This window comes from Manis pentadactyla, chromosome 4, assembly GCF_030020395.1.
Source record: "Manis pentadactyla isolate mManPen7 chromosome 4, mManPen7.hap1, whole genome shotgun sequence".
NCBI lineage: Eukaryota > Metazoa > Chordata > Mammalia > Pholidota > Manidae > Manis > Manis pentadactyla.
In genome coordinates this window covers 46,550,675-46,574,049 of record NC_080022.1, presented here as the reverse complement: position 1 = coordinate 46,574,049, position 23,375 = coordinate 46,550,675, and the positions used below count along the sequence as shown (strand labels likewise).

The 23,375-nt window shown below is 41.4% G+C and overlaps 1 protein-coding gene across 7 annotated transcripts in view; it reads left to right on the top strand.

The window, feature by feature from the left end:
- The window catches only part of DAB1 (DAB adaptor protein 1), a 1,149,186-nt gene that overhangs the window by 982,074 nt on the left and 143,737 nt on the right, over positions 1–23,375 (top strand). For all 7 annotated transcript variants that reach the window (XM_036911229.2, XM_036911228.2, XM_036911230.2 and 4 more), the window contains 2 exons: positions 5,595–5,734; positions 13,331–13,429. In XM_036911229.2, coding sequence (XP_036767124.2) covers positions 5,595–5,734; positions 13,331–13,429 — 239 coding nt within the window. The remainder of the gene's footprint in view (positions 1–5,594; positions 5,735–13,330; positions 13,430–23,375) is intronic.

Sequence of the window (23,375 nt, the reverse complement as noted above, 5' to 3'; positions counted from 1 at the left end):
ACTTGTATTTTGTTAACTGCCATATCTCTAGCTCCTTGGAACATATAGTAGGCATATGTATTAAATAAGTGAATGAATAATGAGTAATCAATCTATCAGTAAATGAGAGCATTATACTTCCCCAAATGTTGCTATAATCTAATCCTCACAATAGACTGGGTCATTAATAGCCCCGTGGCCTAAAGAACAAAGCCCACAAGCTTTAGCTTGGCCTCCGAGGCCCTTCATGATCAGGCCCTTCCAGCCTCTGCTGATATCCCAGGAACTATGTGCTCTGGCATCATGCTGACCAAGCACATTAGTTAGCTCAAGCTCACCCTAGACCAATCCAGTCAAAATCTGTGGAGTAATAATTGTAAAAGCTCCCAAGGTGATTCTACAGTGTAGCTAGGGCTGAGAAGCACTCAGACCTGCCTAACTGCTCAGTGTTGTCTGAATATCACACTTCGGACTCCTCTGAAAGGCTTCTGGCTGTTTTCTGTACCTGTTGAGCCCCTGCTTTCTCACCGAGCCTTCCTCAAATGTTATCTCGCCTCTGCACTGTTCCTAATCCTCGTCTATCAAACAGAAACGGCTCGCCCTTCCTTCAGCTCTGCATGACATCACAGCCTTGGTCATGTTCTGCAAAGCAATGTGAGACCCTTTCTGAAATGTGGCTTCCTCCAGACAGGTGAAGAGACACTTTGCACTCACCAGGGTACCACAGAAAACTAGCACGGTGTCTAGCACAAAGAACTCTTCGAGGTGAGACACATGATAATAACATAATTAGGGAGCCACACAATTTATTATCCAAGCCAGGGTAATTTTGAGAGTACTAAGGGTGATGGTAATGATTGTATCAGGACACATGGGACCACAAGGGACTGTCCCAGACAAACTGGAAGTATGATCACCCAGGCAACAATGGCCAACAGTGATTGAAAGCACTGTTTGTCGGTCACTGCCCTACATGCTGACTATGTGTCATTTCTTTGACCTATACAGCAACCTCATGGGGGAGCAACTGTTGTTATTACATTTCACAGAGAAAGATACTCCAGCAGACACATGAAGGAACTTACCCAGGGCAACACGATTAGGAAAGTGGGTGGGACCCGGGACCTGAACGCAGGTCCTCTGCCTCCAGAGCTCATGTTCTGGGCAGTTAAGCCCTATTGCCTCCCATGGAAGATCTCAGGCTTTGGAGTAGGACAGGATGAGGTTCGATTCTCAGGTGTGCTTGAAATAACTTTAGTTACTTCTGTGCCTTTAGCGCCTTCATCCCAGGACTGATAGCAATGACTGTTTGCAGGGACCCTGGAGCGTTAAGTGTGATAAGGTACGACAAGATCAGGCCTAGTGGGTATGTGCCTGTGGTATACTTGTCTTATGAGTAAGATACCTGCCAGTTTACAGTAGGCTCCATGAGACATCTACTTAGGTAGCTGTGACACTAAGTGAAAAGTGGAAAATGCTATAACTGAGTACAGAGTAGGGTCACTGGAGGCCCTGTAGCCTAAGGTTTGAGCATGAAATTCTACATAACACCTGGATTCAAATTCAGATTGTCGAATTTGAAAGGACATTTGTCCAAAGAAGTTATGCAAATGGACAACCAGCCCATGAAAAAATGCTGGGCATCAGTAGTCCTGAGGAAAATGCAGAACAAAACCATGGTGAGATATTACTGAACATCTGCTAAGATGACTAAAGCAAAAAGGACAGATGAGAAGAGATGCTGACAAACATCTGGGAGAGAAACTGAAACCCTCAGACTTCGTGGGTGGTTTTGAAAACTGGTGCAGCCACTTTGGAAGAACAGTTTGATAGTTTCTCTCTTAGGTATCATACCAAGAAAATTGAAAAATACTCCCCCACAAAAACTGCTACACGAGTGTTCATGGCAGCATTATTCATAACAGCCAAAAGATAAGAAAAACGTAAATGCCATATTGATATAATGAATATTACTGAGTTAAAAGAAAAACTTGAAGTACCGATGCAAGCTATAACATGGAATAACCTTGAAAATGTGATGCTACATCACAAAGGACAACCTACTGTATGATATCATTTATATGAAATGTAATTTCCTGAACAGGCAAATCCATAGAGACAGGAAGTAGATTAGTGGTTGCCTACGGGTAGTGGGTTTGGGGGAGATAGGCACAGGGTTTCTTTTTAGGGTGATCAAAATGTTATAAAATTAGCTAATGGTGAGAGTTGTACGACTCTGTGAATGTACTAAAACCACGGAATTGCGTGCTTTCAAAAGGTGAATTGAATGGAATGGGAATTACATCTCAATAAAGCTGTTATTAAAAATACTCAGGCTCTGCTGTTGATGATGGACATTAGTGTCATCGTCTGCAAAGTAAGGTTCATGATGGAGTCTAACTTCAAGAGCAGGTGTGAGGATTAGATGAGAGATTGCAAAACTCTTATAGATGAGAGATATCAGACTCTTAGCACAGTGACTGGTATAGTAAAAGGTCCATAATTGACAGTGACAATGTTGATGACTTTCCTTAAACAGATGACCTTTCTCTTGTCCATCCTGAGGCGTAGGGTCAGTGGTGATTGGAGCAGCCTAGGCTGGGAATTCATGATGACTTGGGATGCATGAAGATTGACCCTCCTACCACCCTCAAATCATATGTGCCTCTGATGGAATGGCCTTATGGCTCTGATATCTGTTATTTATTTCTTAACTAATATAACTCAGACCTTGCTCAAATTGTGCTCATGAAAAATTACCCTTTTAATGGTAGAACATTTAATGAGAAACTGGATTATCTACTGCATAAGTGCCCTTCATACAAATTAGCTTGGCCCCAGGTCCTAATCTAAATTGGGCTCCCTGCTTTCCCCTAAATGGCCTAATATTTTCTTATTAATCTCTGCCCTTGTTCACCTGATCTGGCTCTGCCTCCTCTTATGAAGCATTCTTCTTGGCAGAGCTCTGTGCCCTAACAAATGTTTCTTCAGACTGTCTTTGTATCTGACTCATGGGCATTTTTTTTTGGACAATACATGGAGGCTGGAAGCTGTTTATTTCATTTTCAGCTGTGTCTCCAATGGAGTTTTAATATAGCCAAAGTATTGACTATCAGCAGATTTGCTACAAGGTAAAGATGGGGCTTCATAGGGAAGTGTGATAGATAAGAAGCAATGAGTGATGGTGGTTAAGAGAACAGGCTTTAGAAATTCAGAATGCAAGCAAACCATTAGCCTGGGCTTTGACATCAGACAGATATGGGTTCAGTCCCACTCAGTGAGTTTGGACAAGTTGCTTGGCCTCTCAGACCTACAGTTAAGATCCTCATCTATAAAATCTGAATAATAGTATCTACCACAAGGGTTATTTCTGAAGCTAAACAAGTCAGTGCATATAGTATGCTCTGTACAGAATATGATAAATAGTACTTGTTTTTATTATCATAATTAAAGTTTGAAGAAAGTCCCAAACAGTGAAGGGATGCTGCTGTTAGTAACTGAAATAGTGTCATGTGTTGAAGAGGCAGAAATAATATCTATGATAAAGATAACTTTCCCAAGAAATAGCTACCAAACACTGCATAATAATGCAAGGAGAGGTGAGCTGTAGTTCCAGGGCCCTGTTTTTTTAGCTAGATCTCTACATCAGGTATGTGATAGCACATGTTCTTGTCTTTGTTCTTAGCTTTAGTCTCTGACACATGCCCTCACAGGGCTCTGAGGCTTAATTTTTACGTTGCTTACAGTTTCTAACCATACAGGTGTTATATTTGTTTTATGGAATGATTCATAAGCTTTCATATACTAGGAGTCAGCACGGATGCAGCCCTTCAGCACCACCTGTGAATTGCAGGCCACAGGTCGAGGCCTAGCTCATCAGACAGCTCTCCTTAGTGCCTCCTGCCCTCAGCATTGTATGTCCTAAGAGTTATTTTTGCAGAACAGGTAACAGTGGTGACAGCTACCATTTACTTACCATGTGAATGCTTACTTACCATGAGCAGACTTACCATGTGAATACATGCACTTACCATCTCATTTAAGTTACTATTCAGAATAACTCTGAAGGTAGATATTTTATCTACATTCAACAAACGAGAAAACTGAGGCTCAGCTGACAGTTTAGTTGGCCTCCAAGTGAGAAAGCCTTAATTTGAAACTAGGATGTCTGACTCTAAAGCTTGTACCTTACACAGATAGCATAATCGACTACACATTATTTTCAGTCCCCAAAATCTTGAGCTTCTAGGGGCACAGACTTTGCCTCACACATCTGTTGCCATTGAGTTGTAGCATCTGGCACAGAGGGGATGCTCACTGAAGGATGAATGAGTAAATGAATGAAACGCAAGTCGTGTTTGATCAAGAGAAATTAAACAATGGTTAGCTATTACTGTTGGGTTTTTTCTTCTATTTTAAGCATGTCCTCAAATAATTCTCAACCCACTTATAGAAAGGCCTTAGCTTGCACATCATATAGATGGAGGGAAATGGGCTGAGTTATCACTAATGTCCTCAGAAATAAGTTTCTGACTGATGAGGGGCGGCATGATGGAGGAGGTTTCAGAAGTTAATGTTAATGATGTTCCAGGAGATGAATATCAGAAGGCTAGGGCGTGGCAGATTTTAAGAACCACACATCAATGTCCCTAGCTAGATGAATGTGACTAGCTAGAAGAGATTAGAAATTTGAATTCCTGTTTACTCGTCTATTTTTATGACTATGTGCACTTGGACAAGCCACTTAAATTCTGTGACCTTCATCTTCATCATCTGGAAAATGGATCAGGCTGAGTCATTATGAAGAGGAAGGATAAAGTTTATAAAGCATCTTACATGAGACACTCATGTATTCTACTTACAGAACTTTATTGTCCTCCTTTTATGTGGATGTGAGGGTGTATATCAACTTCTGGTTGATGTATGTTAGCAAAATATTGTGTTAATAATTATTAAGAAAGCTTTGCAAGGCATGGGCACAGCGAAGCAGCAGGGAGGCCTGTTCCTGTCCACACATGAGTTAGCAGAAGAGAGATGGTAGGAGCATTTTTTGATCATTGTTCCTGGGTCATTACTTGATACAAAGCAATTACCCTGGAGTCTCACTATAAAACAGCCCTGGAATTGGGTGTAAGGAGGGTCTTGGACCCTGACCAAAGTCATATTAAATGCTGGAAATACCAAAGAGACTCAGTGCTAATACTCTTCTAAGAAGAAAGTCAGACATGAACTCTTAGTGGGTGATTATCATTTGTTGACTACCTAGTGTGTATCAAACTCTGTATTGGATGCTTTATACATGTTGTCTTAATGGTTTAATTATTTATCTTAATGCCCCATTGGGGTTGGTTATTTTTAAGTCTTTTTTTTTTTTTTCCTGCTTGAGAAAACAGAGGCTCAGAAAAGAGAAGTAATTTGCCTCAGGATTTAAGAAGGATAGAGCTCGGATCTGCATCCAGGAGGACTACATTCTTTTCTGTTTGGTCCAGTGATTTGCCTTCCCTAAGTATATAAGTGAAACCGAAGAATGAATCTTGGCACTGTGGATATTTTAAGTCATTGGCGCCTGAACACCTGCCTACTTTTCTCTGAATCCTGCTTTTCTCTGTTTTTAGGTCAGGATCGCAGTGAAGCCACTTTGATAAAGAGGTTTAAAGGTGAAGGGGTCCGGTACAAGGCCAAACTGATCGGGATTGATGAGGTTTCTGCAGCTCGGGGAGACAAGTTATGCCAAGATTCCATGATGAAACTCAAGGTGCTGTGCAAACATTTTATTTTCAATGTCATGGCTTTAGTATGAGAAAACAGTGATGAAAATTACAGCAAAAAATTTTTCATTTATTCACTTATTGGCAAATCACTGGTTTACTAATGAGTCACTTTATTTCTTTATTGGGAAGAGATTTCAATCATTCAGCAAATGTTTATTAAGCACCTACTATGTGGAGGTATTTTGCTAGGCCCTATTTTATAATTTTGGAATGTATGACATTCTATTCAATTTTAACTTCATTGTGCAATGCCTACAAAAACAAAAATAAAATTATCAAATTGTATAGTCCCTCACCTTTTATGAATCCTTACCACTTTGTTATTTGTGGATAAGTTTTATATATTTTACTGTATAATAAATATGGTAAAAGATGATATGTTAAGATAAAAACTCATTTCATTCATGCTTGTAATTTCTGTTAATGTCCCCAAACATTTTATAATGAAGGGAAAATATTTTTTAAGTAACATGTAACTAAATATTAGCATATCAGAGAGAGGTTTTTGATTTTAAATGCTTAATGAAGACTTTCCTTTGAGAAATCTAATAAAGAAAGTGAAAAAATATAATATACAAAATAATACAATTAAGTGGCATTTAAAAACATATAAAAAAGAAGCATTTGTTCCCAGATTCTGGTATCCATATAGACTGTTTCTTTTTTTATAAACGTGATGTAAAATATTGGAAAAACAAATGATTGAACAAGAAGTCTACAAAACATTTTAGGCATTCAAAATACGAAATTTAATTATTTTCCTGATTATAGAATTCACAAGATGTTCATTATAAAATATTTTGAAAATACAGAAAAGTATAGGAAAATTGAAATCATCCACAATCCGACCACACAAAGAAAATCAGTATTACCATTTTTGTGTGCAATTTACAATCTCCCTTTGTATTTTTATATACATTATATGAATTATAAACATATATGTAATATAATTGGAATTACTATTTAAAGTCTTTTGTTTTTTTTTAATCTAATAATATATTATGAATACTTTTTTCATATCTTAAGAAAATCCCTAAAGATACAACTTGGTCAAGGTGATTTTTTTTTAATGTGAGACAAAAGGGGGAAAAAAGAAGCTGGCTAAGTCCCTAAAAGCATTAAATGGGACAATATCTATCAAACACCCTCTACATTGCCTTTCCTTTCATATTTGCTTAATAAATCACAGCTATTATTTTTGTTTATACTATACAAATTTTCTCAGTCATTTAACATGTTTATCAGCTGCTAAGTAGGCCTGTAGTATGGCTGTAGGAGTCATCATTTTTCAAAACCTTAATTTTCTAAAGTGTATGCCCATTACTTATTTCTAAGTTTTTTAGCTGTTACATAAGCAAACATTATTTTAATAGTTGTATATCTGTTACAAGGTGTACTAAAAAAAGGTGTAAGAGACACCAAAATCACGATTTGACAGACTATCACCTTGGAAGAGGTTAATGTATCCCTTTTTTATAATTAAGCAATGTAGTGAATTTTAGGGCAGTCTGATAAAGAGCCCTCTTCTACTAAATTCAAATTTGATAAATAGACAAAGAAATTTATAGGAAGAATTCTAAATTCCAGCTTTGTGACTGATAAATACTGGAATGGAGAACTTGACATATTTATATGGCCACAGTGGGCATCCTTGGAAGAGACAGACTCTTCCACTTGGTTTGTAAGGGAATTGGATCGCTGCAGCCCCCCTGTTCTCTCCAACCCCTGCCCTGCCTCAGAACAAGAGCTGGGGTTCGTGCATGAGATCAGAGCAGAGTGCAGTATCTCCACCAGCCGGCCAGTTGCATAGAGAAAGCCTGGAAGAGACTGAGCCGCTTGTGCTCAGCTACTCTGCAGACTTCCTGCTCACATAAAGCCACATCTGCCTCTCCAAGGAGACCCCGAGGATGGGGAAGGGCAGGACCTTGGTTTTTGCTTAAGTCCCTCCTTACTGAATATGAGGTGAGGCAATTGGAAATTTGCTCTGACAAATACTAATTAGAAGACATCAAGAAAACCTCCAATGCCCTTGTTCTCACGGAGAGCCATTGCTGAGGACAAAGGAGCTAATGCCTCTTCCCCCAGCATTCTGGTAGACAGCCATCCACCCGGCACCTGTCCCAGAGCGCCTCGTTGGCCAGCTGCCTTCATGCAAGTACTCAGGTCTGAGTGAGTCTGAGGCAGGAGTCTGTCTGAGCGACCTGAAGGTTCTCCCCCAGATTCAACGTTGAGCCCAGCTAGCTAGACCAGGCCTGGCAATGACTGCCAACCTTGCATGAGCACCCCTACATGTGTGTTACCTGCAGTGGAGAGCCCCATCTGTCACCCCTCATAACTCCAAGGTCCCAAAGCCCTGAGAGTGTGTCCTACCGTAATGCATTCCTGTCAGATGCACTGAACTTGTTGAGGGGGTTCTTGGTTTCCAGACAGTTGTGTTTCATTATTTTCAAATTGCCAAGAAGAATGCTGACATTTCAGCTCCCATGAGTTTTTCTTTAGGAAATACAGAAACATAAATGATTGGTTCTCCATTTGGCTACCTGCCCGGGAAAGAAAGAGACAGAGAAGTACAAAATGCCTGTTAACCTTACAAAAAGACCCACTTGGTCACGTTAGGCCATATGAGAAATTTTAAATTTCTGTTTTCCTTTGCTAGACTCTCTGAAGTTAGTGCCTTTTTCTGTTTAAGAGTTTTCTCTTGGATTATGGAAATTTGAGAGGGGAGTCATATGGTGACTGTAAATGGACCATTGCCTTTCTCCCAGCAAGGCACCCTCACGGTCATATTTCAATTTAGAGTCAACAGAGCACTTTCACGTTTATTATCTCTCTTGATCTTGTGAGATAGATATTAGTTTCCTTGCTTTGTAAATAAGAAATCTGAGGCTCATAGAAGTGAAAAGATTTGCCCCAGAACCTTCATTGAGTCTGATAAACCGAGATTTCAAGCCTAGATCTCTGGAGGCCTGGGTTTGGTAAGATGTAGTTTAGCGCTTAGTTATGTTGTGTTTGTATCTGCATTTAATTTACCTTGACTCCCCAGCTAGATTTTAAGTTTCGGGAGTAAGCTACTATCTGATAGTCACACATCCATGGCTTCTAAAGTAGTCAACTTCAGAGACACTGGGCCGGATGGCAGTGGTTGAAGCTCCTGGAGGGTGAGATCCCCTGGAGACACTGTCTGGAGGACTCATCACAGAGCCCGGTGTCAGCCAGGGTTCTGTAAGAAACAGAACCTACCCTGGGTCAGATGAGGCGCTGCTTACAAAGCATAAGAAAGTTAAGGTAGCAAACTAGAGATGGTGAGGCATCCAGAAGCTAGTGGGAAGGCTGTTACTGCCCTAGAAACAAATACATTTATTGAAACCCAGGGAGAGGAGGATTGAGAAGGAATTCCCCCTTCCTCATCACACAGAAATAAAGCTACTGCCAGCAATGTACAACGAGGTTGAGGAAGAGAAGGGAAGAAATACCCTGACCTCTCTTTTCTTCCACCTTCTGTCCTTTCATGTCTTACATTGTGGAACCCAACTGGAGACCAGAGATAGGAGGCTCAGAGGACCAGGGAATGTAGTCCCACGGCCAGTCTCTGGGCACAAAGCAGGCCAGAAGAAGATACTTGTATTCCCCTTTTTAACTGGAAAAGTGAAACTTAGGATGAGTTTTTCCAGCTGATAACTAATTGGACTGAAATTGGAGACCAGGATTTTTAGTTTATGGAACTTTCTGGAATAACATTCTGTTTTCAGCCATTCATGCCTGAAGCCTGTTGCATTTTCACACCTGCTTTACATGTTCCATGAGATCCCTGTTCTCATGAGCACCACGGGCCTGCACCATGCTGGGGGAGGTTTCTCAAAGCCCTTTCCTGTGCAGCCTCTGAGCATGACAGAGCCACCTGTTAATCCTGCTTGGCCTGCCTGACACTTTGTGTGTAAATTACTGCGTCAGGATACAGCCTACCTGTGACTCCCTTAGGGATGCTGCATGCAAGAAGTGTAGAATATGCATAGTTCTTTTAAATGTCCCAGACTTACAAGATGAAAATGTGATTATTCTCATTTTAGAATCCCCCTTTGCTTCCAAGTCTGAGAGCTGGTTATTCTGTCTAGCTATTTGCAGAGTCTTGATATATCTGCAGTGTATTATATAGTCTTTTTTTATCTACACTTTCCAAAAAGGCTCTTAGGGTTAGAATAGAAGAAGGACCTCCAACAATGGAATCTGAAAAATCACTATTTGAATCCTGTTATTAGTTCCTTGAAGATTTGGAGGATCACTTGACCCCCTGATCTTAGGTTTTCTCATAGGTAAAATAAGGAAGATTATTCTTACTTCTCAGGATTGTGAGATATAATATGACACATTTAACAGGTACCCAAAAAAATGTTTAACTCTCCCATCTTCCAGGTTTCAACAGTGACTTACTAAGGTGGCTAATGTCAGCCACAGAGCCCCATAGGACACTCTGCATCCACCCTGGTCCCCAGTCAGAACTGTCTCCTGGGCCTCTGTTAGTTCTGCATAACAGCAATGAATAATCTTGTGGGGAGATGCGACCCCCGAGGCATGCTGGCTGGTGGCAAGCTTGCCTGGGCTTAGTGCAGTTTTTCAGAGATTGACTCAGGGTCCTGTCTCACAGGAGATCCATGCTTGATAAAATTGGGGTTTTATATCCCCAAAGATACCATGGTATGGATAGCCCTTCTCTCTTTCATTTGTCATGTAAAGCTCCTACCAGCAGCCCCAGGCTGAAATGCTCCTGGGCCGTGCATGTTTGCTCTTCCCATCCTTCTTATAAGCATTCTTTGATAGTTACTTGGAGGCAGGGAGCAAAGTGGGGCATTATCTAGTCAGCATTATCACGTGCCAGGAATTACTACTATTTGACATTGTGCTAATTCTAAGAGCAAAGGACTGTTAGGACTGTTTTGGAGATGGAGATGTTGAAGCTACTCTTCCCAGTTGGAGGTGCAACCCTCTCACACCATGTGCTATGATGTTCTCATTTAGGAGGAATTAGACAAGAAGGCAGGCTCCTTTCACACAGTCTTTCCAATCTTTCCATTTGTGGTGGGGCTACTTCTCATTCTCTCTTTTTTGTATGAGTGGGTATCTTAGGTTGAATGTTAGACTGGGGCGGGGGGGCACAGCATAAGTTATTTTCCTCGAAGTCCAGCCAAGAACATAGAGTTCAAAGGCAAGCTTTCCCAGGTGAAAGTCTGGCTTGTCCACTACCAAAGTGAGGGAAAGTCACTTCTTTATGAGTTCTTGCTTTATGCTGGGTTCTGTCCTGGACACTGGGCACGTTGAATTAACAGAGTTCCATGCACAATAGAGCTTTTGTTCTATTGGGCAAAGTCAGGTAGACAGCAAATGAATGCATATGTCAAATGGTGTTAAGTGCCATGAGAAAAAGTGAAGCAGGGAGAAAGAATGAGATGTGGTTTGGCATGGAGGATAGAGAGGTCAGAGACAGTGTCTCTGATAGGGTGGCATTAAATAGAAATAAGAACTACCCTGGGGTTGCAGAGACATGCTTTGACTATTCCCCCAGGTTCCTTAAAGTCAAAGTCATCCCTCAGTGAATTCATGGGAAAGCAAGTAGCACTCTGAGGAAGCTGGAAACCTTCAAATAGGAAGGGCATTAAAGAAACAGAAGGGTAAGATTTGGGGTGAGTCACTCTCTTTAACAACTTAGCTGTCACTGGAGGAGGGTTGCCATGCCAGGGGTGTAACACTGAGGGGCTGAAAGAGAGCTCTGGGTGGGGTTACAGGGAGAGAGTTCGGCCTGCTAGAAAGACACAACATGAAGGAGTAACAACCACTCCTGTACCAGGAGTTCGCAGAGCTGAGTTGTAGCCTCACCTTTTTTACCAACTCTCTGAACCATCCCGGGACTGTCCACCCACCTGTCTGGGCATCATTTATCTTATCTCAGTGGGGGAATGTGGACTGATTAGTTTTCAGGTTTCCTCTGGCTCTAACATTGTGTGCATCTGTGAGTGTGTCAGAGGAGCCTGAGAATGAGTGGGTGACTCCTAAGGGTGTGAATCTTCTACTAGTAGGTCCCAAACAGAGACTGGACCACAAACTTTAGGGACAGTCATTTATTTACTAGAAGAAATTAATTTTGATTACATCCCTGTGGTGTACCCAGAAGTATGCTGGGTACTTTATATAAATCTTTTAATTTTCTCAACCATGCAAGAAGAATATTTACACTTGAGGAAGTGAAATTGAAGGTGAAGTAATTTGTCCAACATCCCAGACAGCCAGAAGAACAGTCTGATACTTGGATTCCACAGGACATTTCCAATACCAAAGTGAGGATAATCAGACAACCTCAGGAGAATGCCCTTTCCTGTGCCTTCAGAGCACACCTGTCACTCACCGGCACTGGACACCGAGATTGATGTCGAGAACGTGCTATTCTGAGAACAATACAAGCTACTTTTATCTCCTGGGAATGCAAAATCATTATCATTTCAGACTTTTCTACTCCTCAAAGCTCAATACCGTAACTGCTGAGTGTTGGCCTTGATCTCACTCTCTGCAAAAGTGAATAGTAACCAAGGGTCTGGGAGCCTCAAAGTAGTTAATGCAGAGTCAGCAACAGCTCTTGAGTGTAAATCTCCTGTAATGTCCTTTCCTCCGAGTTATGCCCTAATATGAAGCCTGTGTCTACCTGGAGCTGGCCACCACAGAGGTGAATTTAAAAGCCAGCATCATTACTCTTAACTTACATCATATCCACTTTGGTGGGACTCTGGATTAGCACCTTCATGTGACACTAAGTGTCTGAGAACCTCCTGTTCTCCTGGGCACCAGAGATGGAGCAGTAAACAGAGTAACATCCCACCTTTTGTAGTGTTTACCTTCTGATTGACTCACATACATATCTTTGGTTTATAAAAAGTTTGAAAAAGAGAAAACAGATGTACTGCAAAATGGAATGCATTTGGAAGGTACTTCCGTCCAAAGCACAGAATGATAGAGAAAAGGGTAGAGGAAAATACAAAATGTACGTGGGTAAAAATTGCAAACCATGGACATATTACTATGTGATCATGTTTTCCAAAAGCAAAGTTGAGACATGCAGTGTAACAATAGCTTTTATTTTCTTTCTAGTCTCTCAAACTGATTTGTAAGAAAACTTTTTCCTGAAGTATAAAAATAAAATCACATTTAGAAATGTATTCCATGACTTGTCTTTATTTAAAAGATTAAAACCATATCTAATACAAAACCCAGCAAAGATACTAATATGAATATCCTACTGTGTTTGTCTTAGGATCTTGAATTCTTAATAGCTGAGTATCTAGGCACAAATTTGGCATTCCCTAAATCTTTGTTAGTCAAATGAACCAATGTTCAGATACCTATTTATACAACATTAGTATTACCCTAAAGCATCAAGGAGATGCAAGCACATCAGGTAGGGAAGCTTGGATGGGGCGAAGGGAGAGGAGTATGCCTGCTTGGTGGTATCAGTTGATGGTATCTGACATGCCTTTGGGACCAGAGGGAGTTTTTAAAAGAAAACACTAAAGTAAAAGCCATGTCCTTCCTTTCAACAGGGCGTTGTTGCGGGCGCACGCTCCAAAGGAGAACACAAACAGAAAATCTTTTTAACCATCTCCTTTGGAGGAATCAAAATCTTTGATGAGAAGACAGGGGTGAGTAAAAGAATCACATGGCATTGTGAAATTGAATCCATTGACAGGTGTGCCCTTAAAAGCCTCTACGCTCTGGGCAGGAATATCAAGCAAGCATAAAAACACATAAAGCAACTGACAAATTTGATCAACTGTGATCATCCATCAAAGGGAGCCTCTTCCCTGACTTGGCCACAGTGTGACTGCACTGTGCTTCTTCAAGTGTATTTGTGATAAGTGTCACACAGTCCTGGTAATCTAATGGGAGATTGATGAGCTTTGAAGAGCAGTGGGTAATGTGACAGTTTAAGTTAAATTTCTTTGTATGTTGGCAACTTTAATGACATGTGTCCTAGAGGGAGATACATGGAGGTCTTTTGATTCAGTCAAAGCATCCAGACTCTCTTGAGTTTAACCTGTAGCACCTGGCAGCTGCTATAATTGAAAAGAATAAATGGAGTTTTCAATCTTAAAAGCATCTGTCACTGCATGACCAGGACATGTAACAGCTGATATGTTTGTTGAACCCACCAAAAAAGTGGTTTGTGTTTTCTTCAACCTCCCAGCTGTGATTTGCTCCCAGTTTCATCCCCAGGGCTGGCCTGACATTGTTGGTGCTGTTCATTGATGGTAAAACAGAAAAATGTTCCATGATCTATTTTGCCAAGAGATCAAGAGTTGAATGGACATGTTTTTTCCCTTTCATTCATTCATTCATTCAGTGCTTTATACCGCTTATAAAACACCTCCACATATATCCCCTCCTTTGAGCTTCTCAAGATAATTTATAAAGTACTGTATAAGCAATACTCAACTAGCCAAGTCACTTCACCTTAGTCATTCTTCATTGTTTTCTCTCCTTTGTTCTGACTCATGTTAGGATACCATGCAGGTTGCCGGACAATAATTTAACAGTAAAAATGGGTTTTCTTGAAGAAACGTTATTCCTGAATAACTAGTAATGGAACAGATATTCCTATACCCATCCTCAGAGCAACATTATTCACAATGGACAAAAGGCAGAAGCAACCCAAGTGACCCTGGGTGGGTGAATGGGTAAACAATATGTAGTATATGCATAAAATGGAATATTGCTCAGCAATAAAAAGGAAGTTCTGACATACACTACAACATGGATGAACCTTGAAGACAGTATGCAAAGTGAAATAAACCATCACAAAAAAGACCCATTCTGTAGGATTCCACTAGTACAAGGTATCTAGATGAATCAAATCATAGAGACAGAAATGGTGGTTGCCGAGGCCTGGTGGGAAAGGGTGATGAAGAGATAGTGTTTAATAAGTAGAGTTAAATTGGGTGGGGGGAGGAGAAAAACCATGTGGCTGATGGCTGTGATGATTGCAGAACAGTGTGAATGTACTTTATGCCAATGAACAATACTTAAAAATGGTTATGGTGGTAAAGTTTTTTGTATATTTTACTGCAGTAAAAAGTAACTAATAATAACTCCCATTTATTGAATACCTATTATATATTAGGTATGTATTAGTCACTTTAAATACATTATTCAGTTTCATCACAACTGTCCTGTAAGATGATAATAGTTATTTCATCAAGCACATAATATGTGCCAGGCCTTGTTGTAAAGCCTTTATAAGTATCAGCTCATTTCAATGCTCGCCACAACCCTCTGAGGAGATGGCACTGTTATCTCTATTTTATAGTTGAAGATATCGAGGAGACAAAAGTATTTGTAACTTGCTGAAAGTAAGTGGCAGTGGAGACAGTCCAGCTCATGATCCTTTTCACTTTACCCTGAGGCCTGTTATCTCTTGGGAAAGTTACTTGCCCAAGTTCACCCAGCATGGAGGAGGCAGAACTAGGCTTCTCCAGTTGGCCTGAGCCAAAAATTAGTGCACTTGACCTCTATATTATAGAGCAAGGTGGGTCCACCTGGGGATGCCTTGGTGGAAGGTAGTTGAGAACAAGAACACAGGCATCAGTAATAAAGGATCTTGAAGGCAGCAAGATTAGGAGCCAAATGTAAGTCTCTCCAGCCTTCATAAAAGAGTGGTTTTTGAAACCAGGGAAGTTTTTCCTTTGCCTGGGCAGACTGTAGTCTGGAGACCTGTGCTCAGTTTTGATCCTCACGTTTTAGAACGGACATCGGCAAATTGGAGAATATCAAATATCCTGATGAGGGGAAGCAGGGCAGATGGGGGACTAAACCAAGACTTCTCAACACAGATGTGGCCTCGTAGGATCCTGGGTAACACACAGGAGGCAGAGAGCTTTGGGCTTGTAGAAACTTGAGGATATTATTGCTCCTTTAGCATCCTTCATGGAAGGGAGCCCAAGTAATGTGCATCAAGCGTAAATGAGAAATACTTTCAGTGATTTATATGCCCAGATATTATACATCATCCATGTCTAGTCTCTTCCCAGTTCCACACTTGCCTATCACCATGACAGCTGGCATAATGAAAGGGACAGGAGTGAGGCAGTGTATCAGATACCTTATCTTGTTTGGGGGCCATGTTTAGGATCCCGATATTACATCACCTACCCTACCAACAAATAGACTGTGCCTAGAGAATTAAAGTCTTAATCACCACATTTTAACTAATGAAAGGTAGTTTATATTATTTATCTTTATCTAAATCTTCATTCAAGAGTAGTTCAACTGGTCCCAAGGAAAGATACCACCAAACTTTATGATGCTGTTTTTGATGCTTCAGCTAGATATAAGAGAACAATAGGAAAATCATTATTTCAGCTCTAAGCCATTTGGCTTTGGGGAAAGATTGTCAGATCCCTAGTGGAGAATCAGGATGAAGGTAGAGTTAAGTGTTTTCTGTCTGGCTTCATCTATTCCAGTTGTGTTTGGTGAACATTAGGCCTCTGTAGCATCTGACTTCTGCAGCCTTAACTTGTTAACATGCCTCAACAAAAATTTGGGGAACACCAGTAGAGAGGACTGAACATGTTTAAGTCTGAAGTAGAGACAGTATGAGGCAGGATACCGCATATTAGTACCATGTCTCCAAAAAGTTGTACAGTAGAGGAAGGAGCTGACTTGTTCTGTGTGACTCAAAAAATAGAACCAAGACTGAAAACTTGCTAGAAGTTTCTAGGAAGTGGTTTCGGTTTATGAGTAAGAAGAATTTTCTACCAGCCAAAGCTGTTCAACAGCTAGATTGGTCCACCTTCTGTGCAAGTGAGTTTATCGTGGTGTGGAGTATTCAAGCAACAGCCATACAAGGGGCAAATTGCGGAAAGGAGTCAAGTAAAGGATGGAGTGTTGAAAAAAGTCCTTTCCAAGTTGATTACTGAGTTAGTTCTAAGATTCTTTTACTCCCTTGAAGTCATTCCTATTGATGTGATTTTTCTTCAGATAAATGGAGGTTTTCAAAACCTCCATGGAGATTAAGAGCAGGAACAGTTTACTAAACCTTTGTCATTGCCCAGCAGGGAATCAACTGAATTGTGCATGATAAGAGTCTTCAGTGAAGTATTTTGTCCTACATGTCAAAGAAGTGGAAAACTGGGTCTTTGTCATTCGGAATGATCAATTTTAGTTGTTTATCATGTCTAAAATATGACTGCTCAAGCTTGACTGTACTTTTTTTTTTCAAACCAAGAAAAGAAACATTTGCAGAATGTGACAATAGCTAGAATTTAAAATGCAAAAGCTGTCAAAAATGTTTTGATCCCAATTAAAGAGACCCTTTGCAGCAATTTACACCTTGTCTTGAATTTCAAAGGGTTCTCGAACCCAATCCTAATATGAGTAAATTTTATTTATTAGCATGTTGCAGGGAATAAATCAATATTGAAAGCTGTTCATATTTTTAAATACCTAAGCATTGCTTATATGTCAAAGGGATCAGTGTAAAGGCAGAAAATATCATCTATAAAGTCATTGTTACTAATACTAGTAGGACCAGTAGCAAGTCAGGAGAAGTGGTTTCATATATATATTGCTGGGTCCTCAAATTATACCAGTGGACACTGGTGTGATGGTATCTTCATTTCACAAATAAGGGAGCAGATCCTGGGAGTGTCCATCCCTGGCTTGGTTGCAGACCCAGAACAGACCTTTCAACCCCAAATCCTGTGTCTTTCCAAGGGAATTCATTGACTCTCTCCTCTCCCCATTTACAATTATATTTCATAGAATTGTGTAATTATAAGCCATTAAAAAATGGTAAATACTGCAGGATCCTAAAGATAAATCTGTTTCTCCGGGTAGGTGGTATGAGTCAGCTCTTCAAGATGATGTGACATCTTTTGCCACATGTGAATTCTGATTCTTCATTTGGTTTAACCAACACCGATAATGGCACTACTATGTGCACCATTCTAAGTACATTACAGTTCTGTGAAGTGGGTGCTGTTACTATCAGCATTTTACAAGTGAGAAAACTGAGGTCCACATAATTTAAGTCACACAGCTAATTAGTGGTAGAGCTGAGATTCAAACCCAGGTATAACCCTTGGTGCTCGTGAGCTATTGCTAATAATAACATACTTGTCTTAGTCTATTTGGGCTGCTGTAACAAACATACAAGGTTGCCTATAAACAAACATTTATTTCTCACACTTCTGGAAGCTGGGGAGTCCAAGATCATGACCCCAGGAGATTTAGTGTCTGGTGAGAATCCGCTTCCTCAGAGATGGTACTTTTTTGCTGTATCTTTACGTGGTAGGAGGAGCAAGGACTCCTTCGAGAGCCTCTTTTTAAGGGCCCTAATGCCACTCACATGGGCTCTACCTGCAAGACCTAGTCACCTCCCAAAGGCCCCACCTCCTAATACCATCCCCTTGAGGTTTAGAATTTCAACATAACAATCTTGTGGGGTAGGAGGGAGGGCATAAATATTCAGACCATAGCAATACAATTTTTTATAAGGAATTTCCTTTTATATCTAATACAGTAGATTCAGTGTTATTGCTTATTGTCACCATTATTCACTTTGATTCTGATGAGCTTCTCTAAGTGAGGATAAAAGGGATGGAATTAAAACAGGGTCTGTCCTGTGGAGAGAATCTTGGCAGTACAGCCTGTGTGTGCCTGGGCAAGAGCACACAGGCTGCCTGTCCTCTGCCGTGTGATGCTTAGCGTCCTGGGGACTCAAAGATGACTTAAGATGTGATCCTTGTCCCTGAGGTGTTCACAGGCCGGTGGTGAAGCCAGACTCTCAAAGTGAAGTGACAACAGCTAAGACCCAGGTGTGAATGGAGTCGTCAGCATTCAGAGCTTTGCCCAGAATATTCAGGAAGGTTTCCCCTGACTTCCCACTGACCTGGCAGTGGAGGAGTGAGTGAGAGAGCACCAAATAATCAAGTCAGGGAAAAGAAAACCACAGTTCCAAATACACAAATGTCTACAAGAGAAATACATGTGTGTTCTTTCCTTCAGGAAATATTTATTGAGCACCTTTATAAACACACAGATGAGCAAGGCTGTGTCATTGGGTTTATCACTGTTTTCTATCTAGTTAACATGTATACTCCCTCATAGTAGGTGCTCAGTAATACTTTTTGCACAAAGAAAACAATTTAGTGATTATGAATCTGCAGATGTACAGAACAACCAAGGCATTTCAGGGCAGGGAGTGTGACCTGGGGCTGAGCATTGTCCCTCATGGAGGGGTTAATGGTGTTTTAATGGCTAGTACTTAAATTTCAGGGCTGATTTAATAATTTCTTATTCAGTGAAAACCAGATGTCACCTTATTCACATCTCATCAAAAAACTGTTCTCCCATCAGTTCTAACTAGATGTTTTGAGTGGGGCTTGGGGATAGCAGCTGAGGTAGGGGTAGGGAAACCAGTTCTAGGGAGGGACCCAGGGAGGGACCCAGGGAGGGACCCAGGGAGGGGGAAGAGGAGCTGTGGAGCAGAATGTGGGACTTGGAGAGTTTGGGATGTCCCTGGCACCCCGGCACCCACTGAAACAGTCTGCAGGACTCTTATAAGACTAGTAATGATGACTCACTTGTAAGCAAGACTGTATACTTCATAGCAGACTTTTGTGTATCCTGTCATCTGATGCCCAAAAATTCTTGGAGGTTTTTATTACCCCCTTTATACAGATAAGTCAGCTAAGGTACAGGTAGGGTAAGTGGCTTGCCCCAAGGCTTCTAAGGGTGTAGCGGGATTTGAACTTCAAATTCACATTTCATAGCACCTGAATTTATTTTCGTTCTTTTACTCCAGGGATTTTCCATTCGATTGGCTCTTTCTCTGTAAAGGGTCTTTGGAACTTTATGTAGGCATTTTTGGTGGTTACAACTTTTGGGAGAGAGGGTAGTGTTAGGGGAAGGGTGCTAGACATTCTGCAAAATACAGGACAGTCACACACAACAAAAAGGTTTCCTGTGCTATACAACTTTGAAATGTCATGTACCAGACATTCCTGTAGATGAAAAACATTATTTATAATTAACTGAATGTAAAACCACACACTGCTTTATAGATAAGCAAAGCCTTTTTGTGCCATATCCATAAACCTGAATTTCCCAGAAATGCAACTAAACTGAAAGACATACTTCGGTTTATGGAAACCTTATCAAGAGTTGTTCATCATTTTGGAAATCCGTGCCACCGTGATGGTCTCATTTTTGAGTTGCCATCACAGCCCTGCTGCATCAGTTTCATGCTCCCCCAAACTTGACTTATTTGGCCCTTCTTTAAAAGTGTCAAATATAAAGAAGAGTGTCAACAATTTTGAGTTGAACACTCTCTCAATCCAAAATTTGTTCATTATAAACAAGTGCAAACATATGACAGTGTCGGTATGTTCTTCTATTGTAGCTGTAAGCAAGCATTAATACTTAGAAATCCACACTTTTTATCAGAAATCATCTTTTATTTCCCCTTTATGTTACAGTTAACTCATTTTTATTTGCTTAAACTTTATGTGTGTAGGGACATTCTGTAATCATTTCCAGACAATAAAGGAAGAATTATAAAAAAATATTTATAATAAAAAAGAGGTGTCGAGCTATACGAAGTTAAGAATCCCTGTCTAGACCATGCTGCCATGTCATCAGTTCATGCTCACTCCCCAGGTCACTCACCCACTCACTCCCCACCCACCCACCCACTCACTCACCCACTCACCCACCCACCCACTCACTCGCTCACTCACCCACCCACTCTCCCACTCACCCACTCGCTCACTCACCCACTCACTCTCTCACCCACCCACTCGCTCACTCACCCATCCACTCACTCACTCACCCACCCACTCACTCTCCCACTCACCCACTCGCTCACCCACTCACTCACCCACCCACTCCCACTCGCTCAATCACCCACTCACTCTCTCACCCACTCACCCACTAACCCACTCACTCTCTCACCCACCCACTCACTCACCCACTCACTCTCTCACCCACTCACCCACTAACCCACTCACTCTCTCACCCACCCACTCACTCACCCACTCGCTCACTCACCCACTCACTCTCTCACCCACTCACTTACCCACTCACTCACTCACTCACTCACTCATGCACTCATTCACTGCACAAATGCCTATGAGGAGAACAGAGTAGTCTACTTGGTGGGTAGGGTCTAACCAGCCTGACACCTTTCCTTTGAACAACTTAGAGCATAGAAGGTAAGTCATAGATAACCAGAGGCTCAAAGCAAGAATAATGAGTATAGTAAGAGAAAGACAAAATTACCATGAGGGTCCAAAAAAAAGAAACAGTTTCTTCTGTCTGAGAAAATATGGAATGATTCAGGAAGAAAGGACTGAACCTTGAAAAATGGGCAGTGTTTAAAGTTGGAGATACAGGAGAAGCCGTGTCCAGGCAAAGAGAACTACAGGGAGTGCCTCCCAAGTCTTTGTAGTGAGAAGTCATGAAGGAGGGCGGTTGTGGGGAAGAGAGAGATGCTGGTGGCTCTGGACGTGAGGGTGTGTGACTGCTGTCGGTGAGAGGTGAAACTACAAGATAGGCAGGAGCCAGACTCTAAGGCCCAATTGTCAGTTTTGACTGAATCATGCCCATTATAACCTTGGTTACTATCTAGTATGCCCTGTGGCCCTGAAGCAGCACTAAAGAGAGGTAGGTACAGTGCCTGTAAGGCCACACATAGCCGTTAAGATGCCTCTGCAAATCAGGAGAAGGTCCCTTTCCTTAAGACTCATTGCCATTAGCTAGGAAGCTGTTGGCAATAAGTATACACATTGCTGATGACTGTAGTATGGCTAGTTCCCCTCAGAGCTCTGCCGTGTACACGCTCTCCAGGGTAGGTAGCAGATCTGAGAGTATCATCCGGGGATGAGCAGAATGGTGGAGGTGCCATCTTGCCATGTCCTGCACACACTGTGCACCACCCGGCCTTCATGACTTGCTCGGGGTGACCTCTCCTCTGTGAACGTTCTTTGCCCTTCTTCACCCAGTAAACATCTCATCTTTCAGAATCCAGTAATGTCAACAATAGTAACAAAAGCAGAGCAACACTACACTTACATTTATCAAGACCTTTCTCTGGGTCGGGTGCTTTATTAAACTCAGTGCATTAAACATTTCATCCCCTTAGCAGGAGTCATACTGGGTCTGTCTGAATCCACACCCTACCCTCACCAGTATGGTGCTGCCAAAGAGTGGATGTAGTGGAAGGAGCATGGATTCAAGATTATGGCTGCCTTAAATCTACTCCTGGCAAAGCAACTTTTGTTAATGATTTTGGGTCTCTTTTACTCATCTATAAGGTGGGGATAGTAAAAGTACCACTATCTTAGGGCAAGTGCAAGATTAAATGAGGAGTTACTAAATCCCTTAAGATTTAAAATAGTTCCTGGAATAATAAAAAGCTCTAGGTGTTATAAAATATGATATTATAAGCTACGTTGTCTCTTCCCCAGTACAGATTTTCTTTTGTTCTCTCAGCAGAAGTTAGAAATCTTTTCAAGATGCTCCTGCAGTATCCTCTGCTCACCTTTGTCAGAGCCCCTAGTCGTCTGTATCATCATGAGCTCACTCACTCGCCCGTCAGACTATTCGCCCCACCAGGGCCCTTGTCTCACCCACTGATGTATCTGTAGGGTCTTGCACAGGCCTTGGCATGCGACAGGAATGCTAATTGGATATTGAAAGAAGGAGGGAAGGTAGTCAGGGAGGGATAGAACTGAAGAGAGAGGAGGAAGGAACAAGGAAATAATGAGTAAGTCAGCTTATAATGAAATGCTAATTGTCTGGGCCAGATATTGGAGCCCAAGACGATGCATACCAAAGTGGCTGATTCTGCCACGCAGGCAGTGCATACAGAAAAAATTAATGTACTTGATTCAGAGTTACCCAGGCTTAGGGTGTCAGGGGTGGAAGGTCCCTAAGGCATCGACCAACCCACTGAATTACAAATGAAGAAACTGAGAGCCCTCAGAGAAGTGACACCTGAGACCTCCCCGCAAATTGTATGTGAAACATCTAGCTTTGAACACCACTCAGGACAGAGCTGAGTCGCTCTGAGGCTCACAAAACAGGAGGTAGAAAGTATCCTCTTTCCTCCCCCCACTTCCTTATTTTGCCTTTCTTTCCTCTTCATAGGCTTTTCCCTCTGTACCATCACCATACTCCTTCTGTTCCTTTAATGCTCAGGCTCCGACAGGCCTGACAGCAGCTCCAGGTCCATTTTAATATAGAAGAGACTGAACATGCGAGGAGAGAAATTGGGTCTCTGTGTTTAATGTCTTGTTGGGTGATATTGGATTTTAATTTATCACAATAAAAAAAATCAATTTATAGCTCAAAACTGACATATTTTTAGAAATTGGCACTGTCAAGAAGCTGCCTCTGTAAGATAATTTAGACAGGGTAATACATGACAGGGGAAAAGGGATGTTCCCATTGGCCCAGAAAGTGAGATCATGAATGTTTTCAAGCAGATTTGATAAACTTAGGAATGAAGTATCTTTCCCTTAGCGAATCATTTTATTAGTATTGGTCTTCAAGGAGGTAAAGGGGTAATATTTCCTGTGCTAGCTGCAT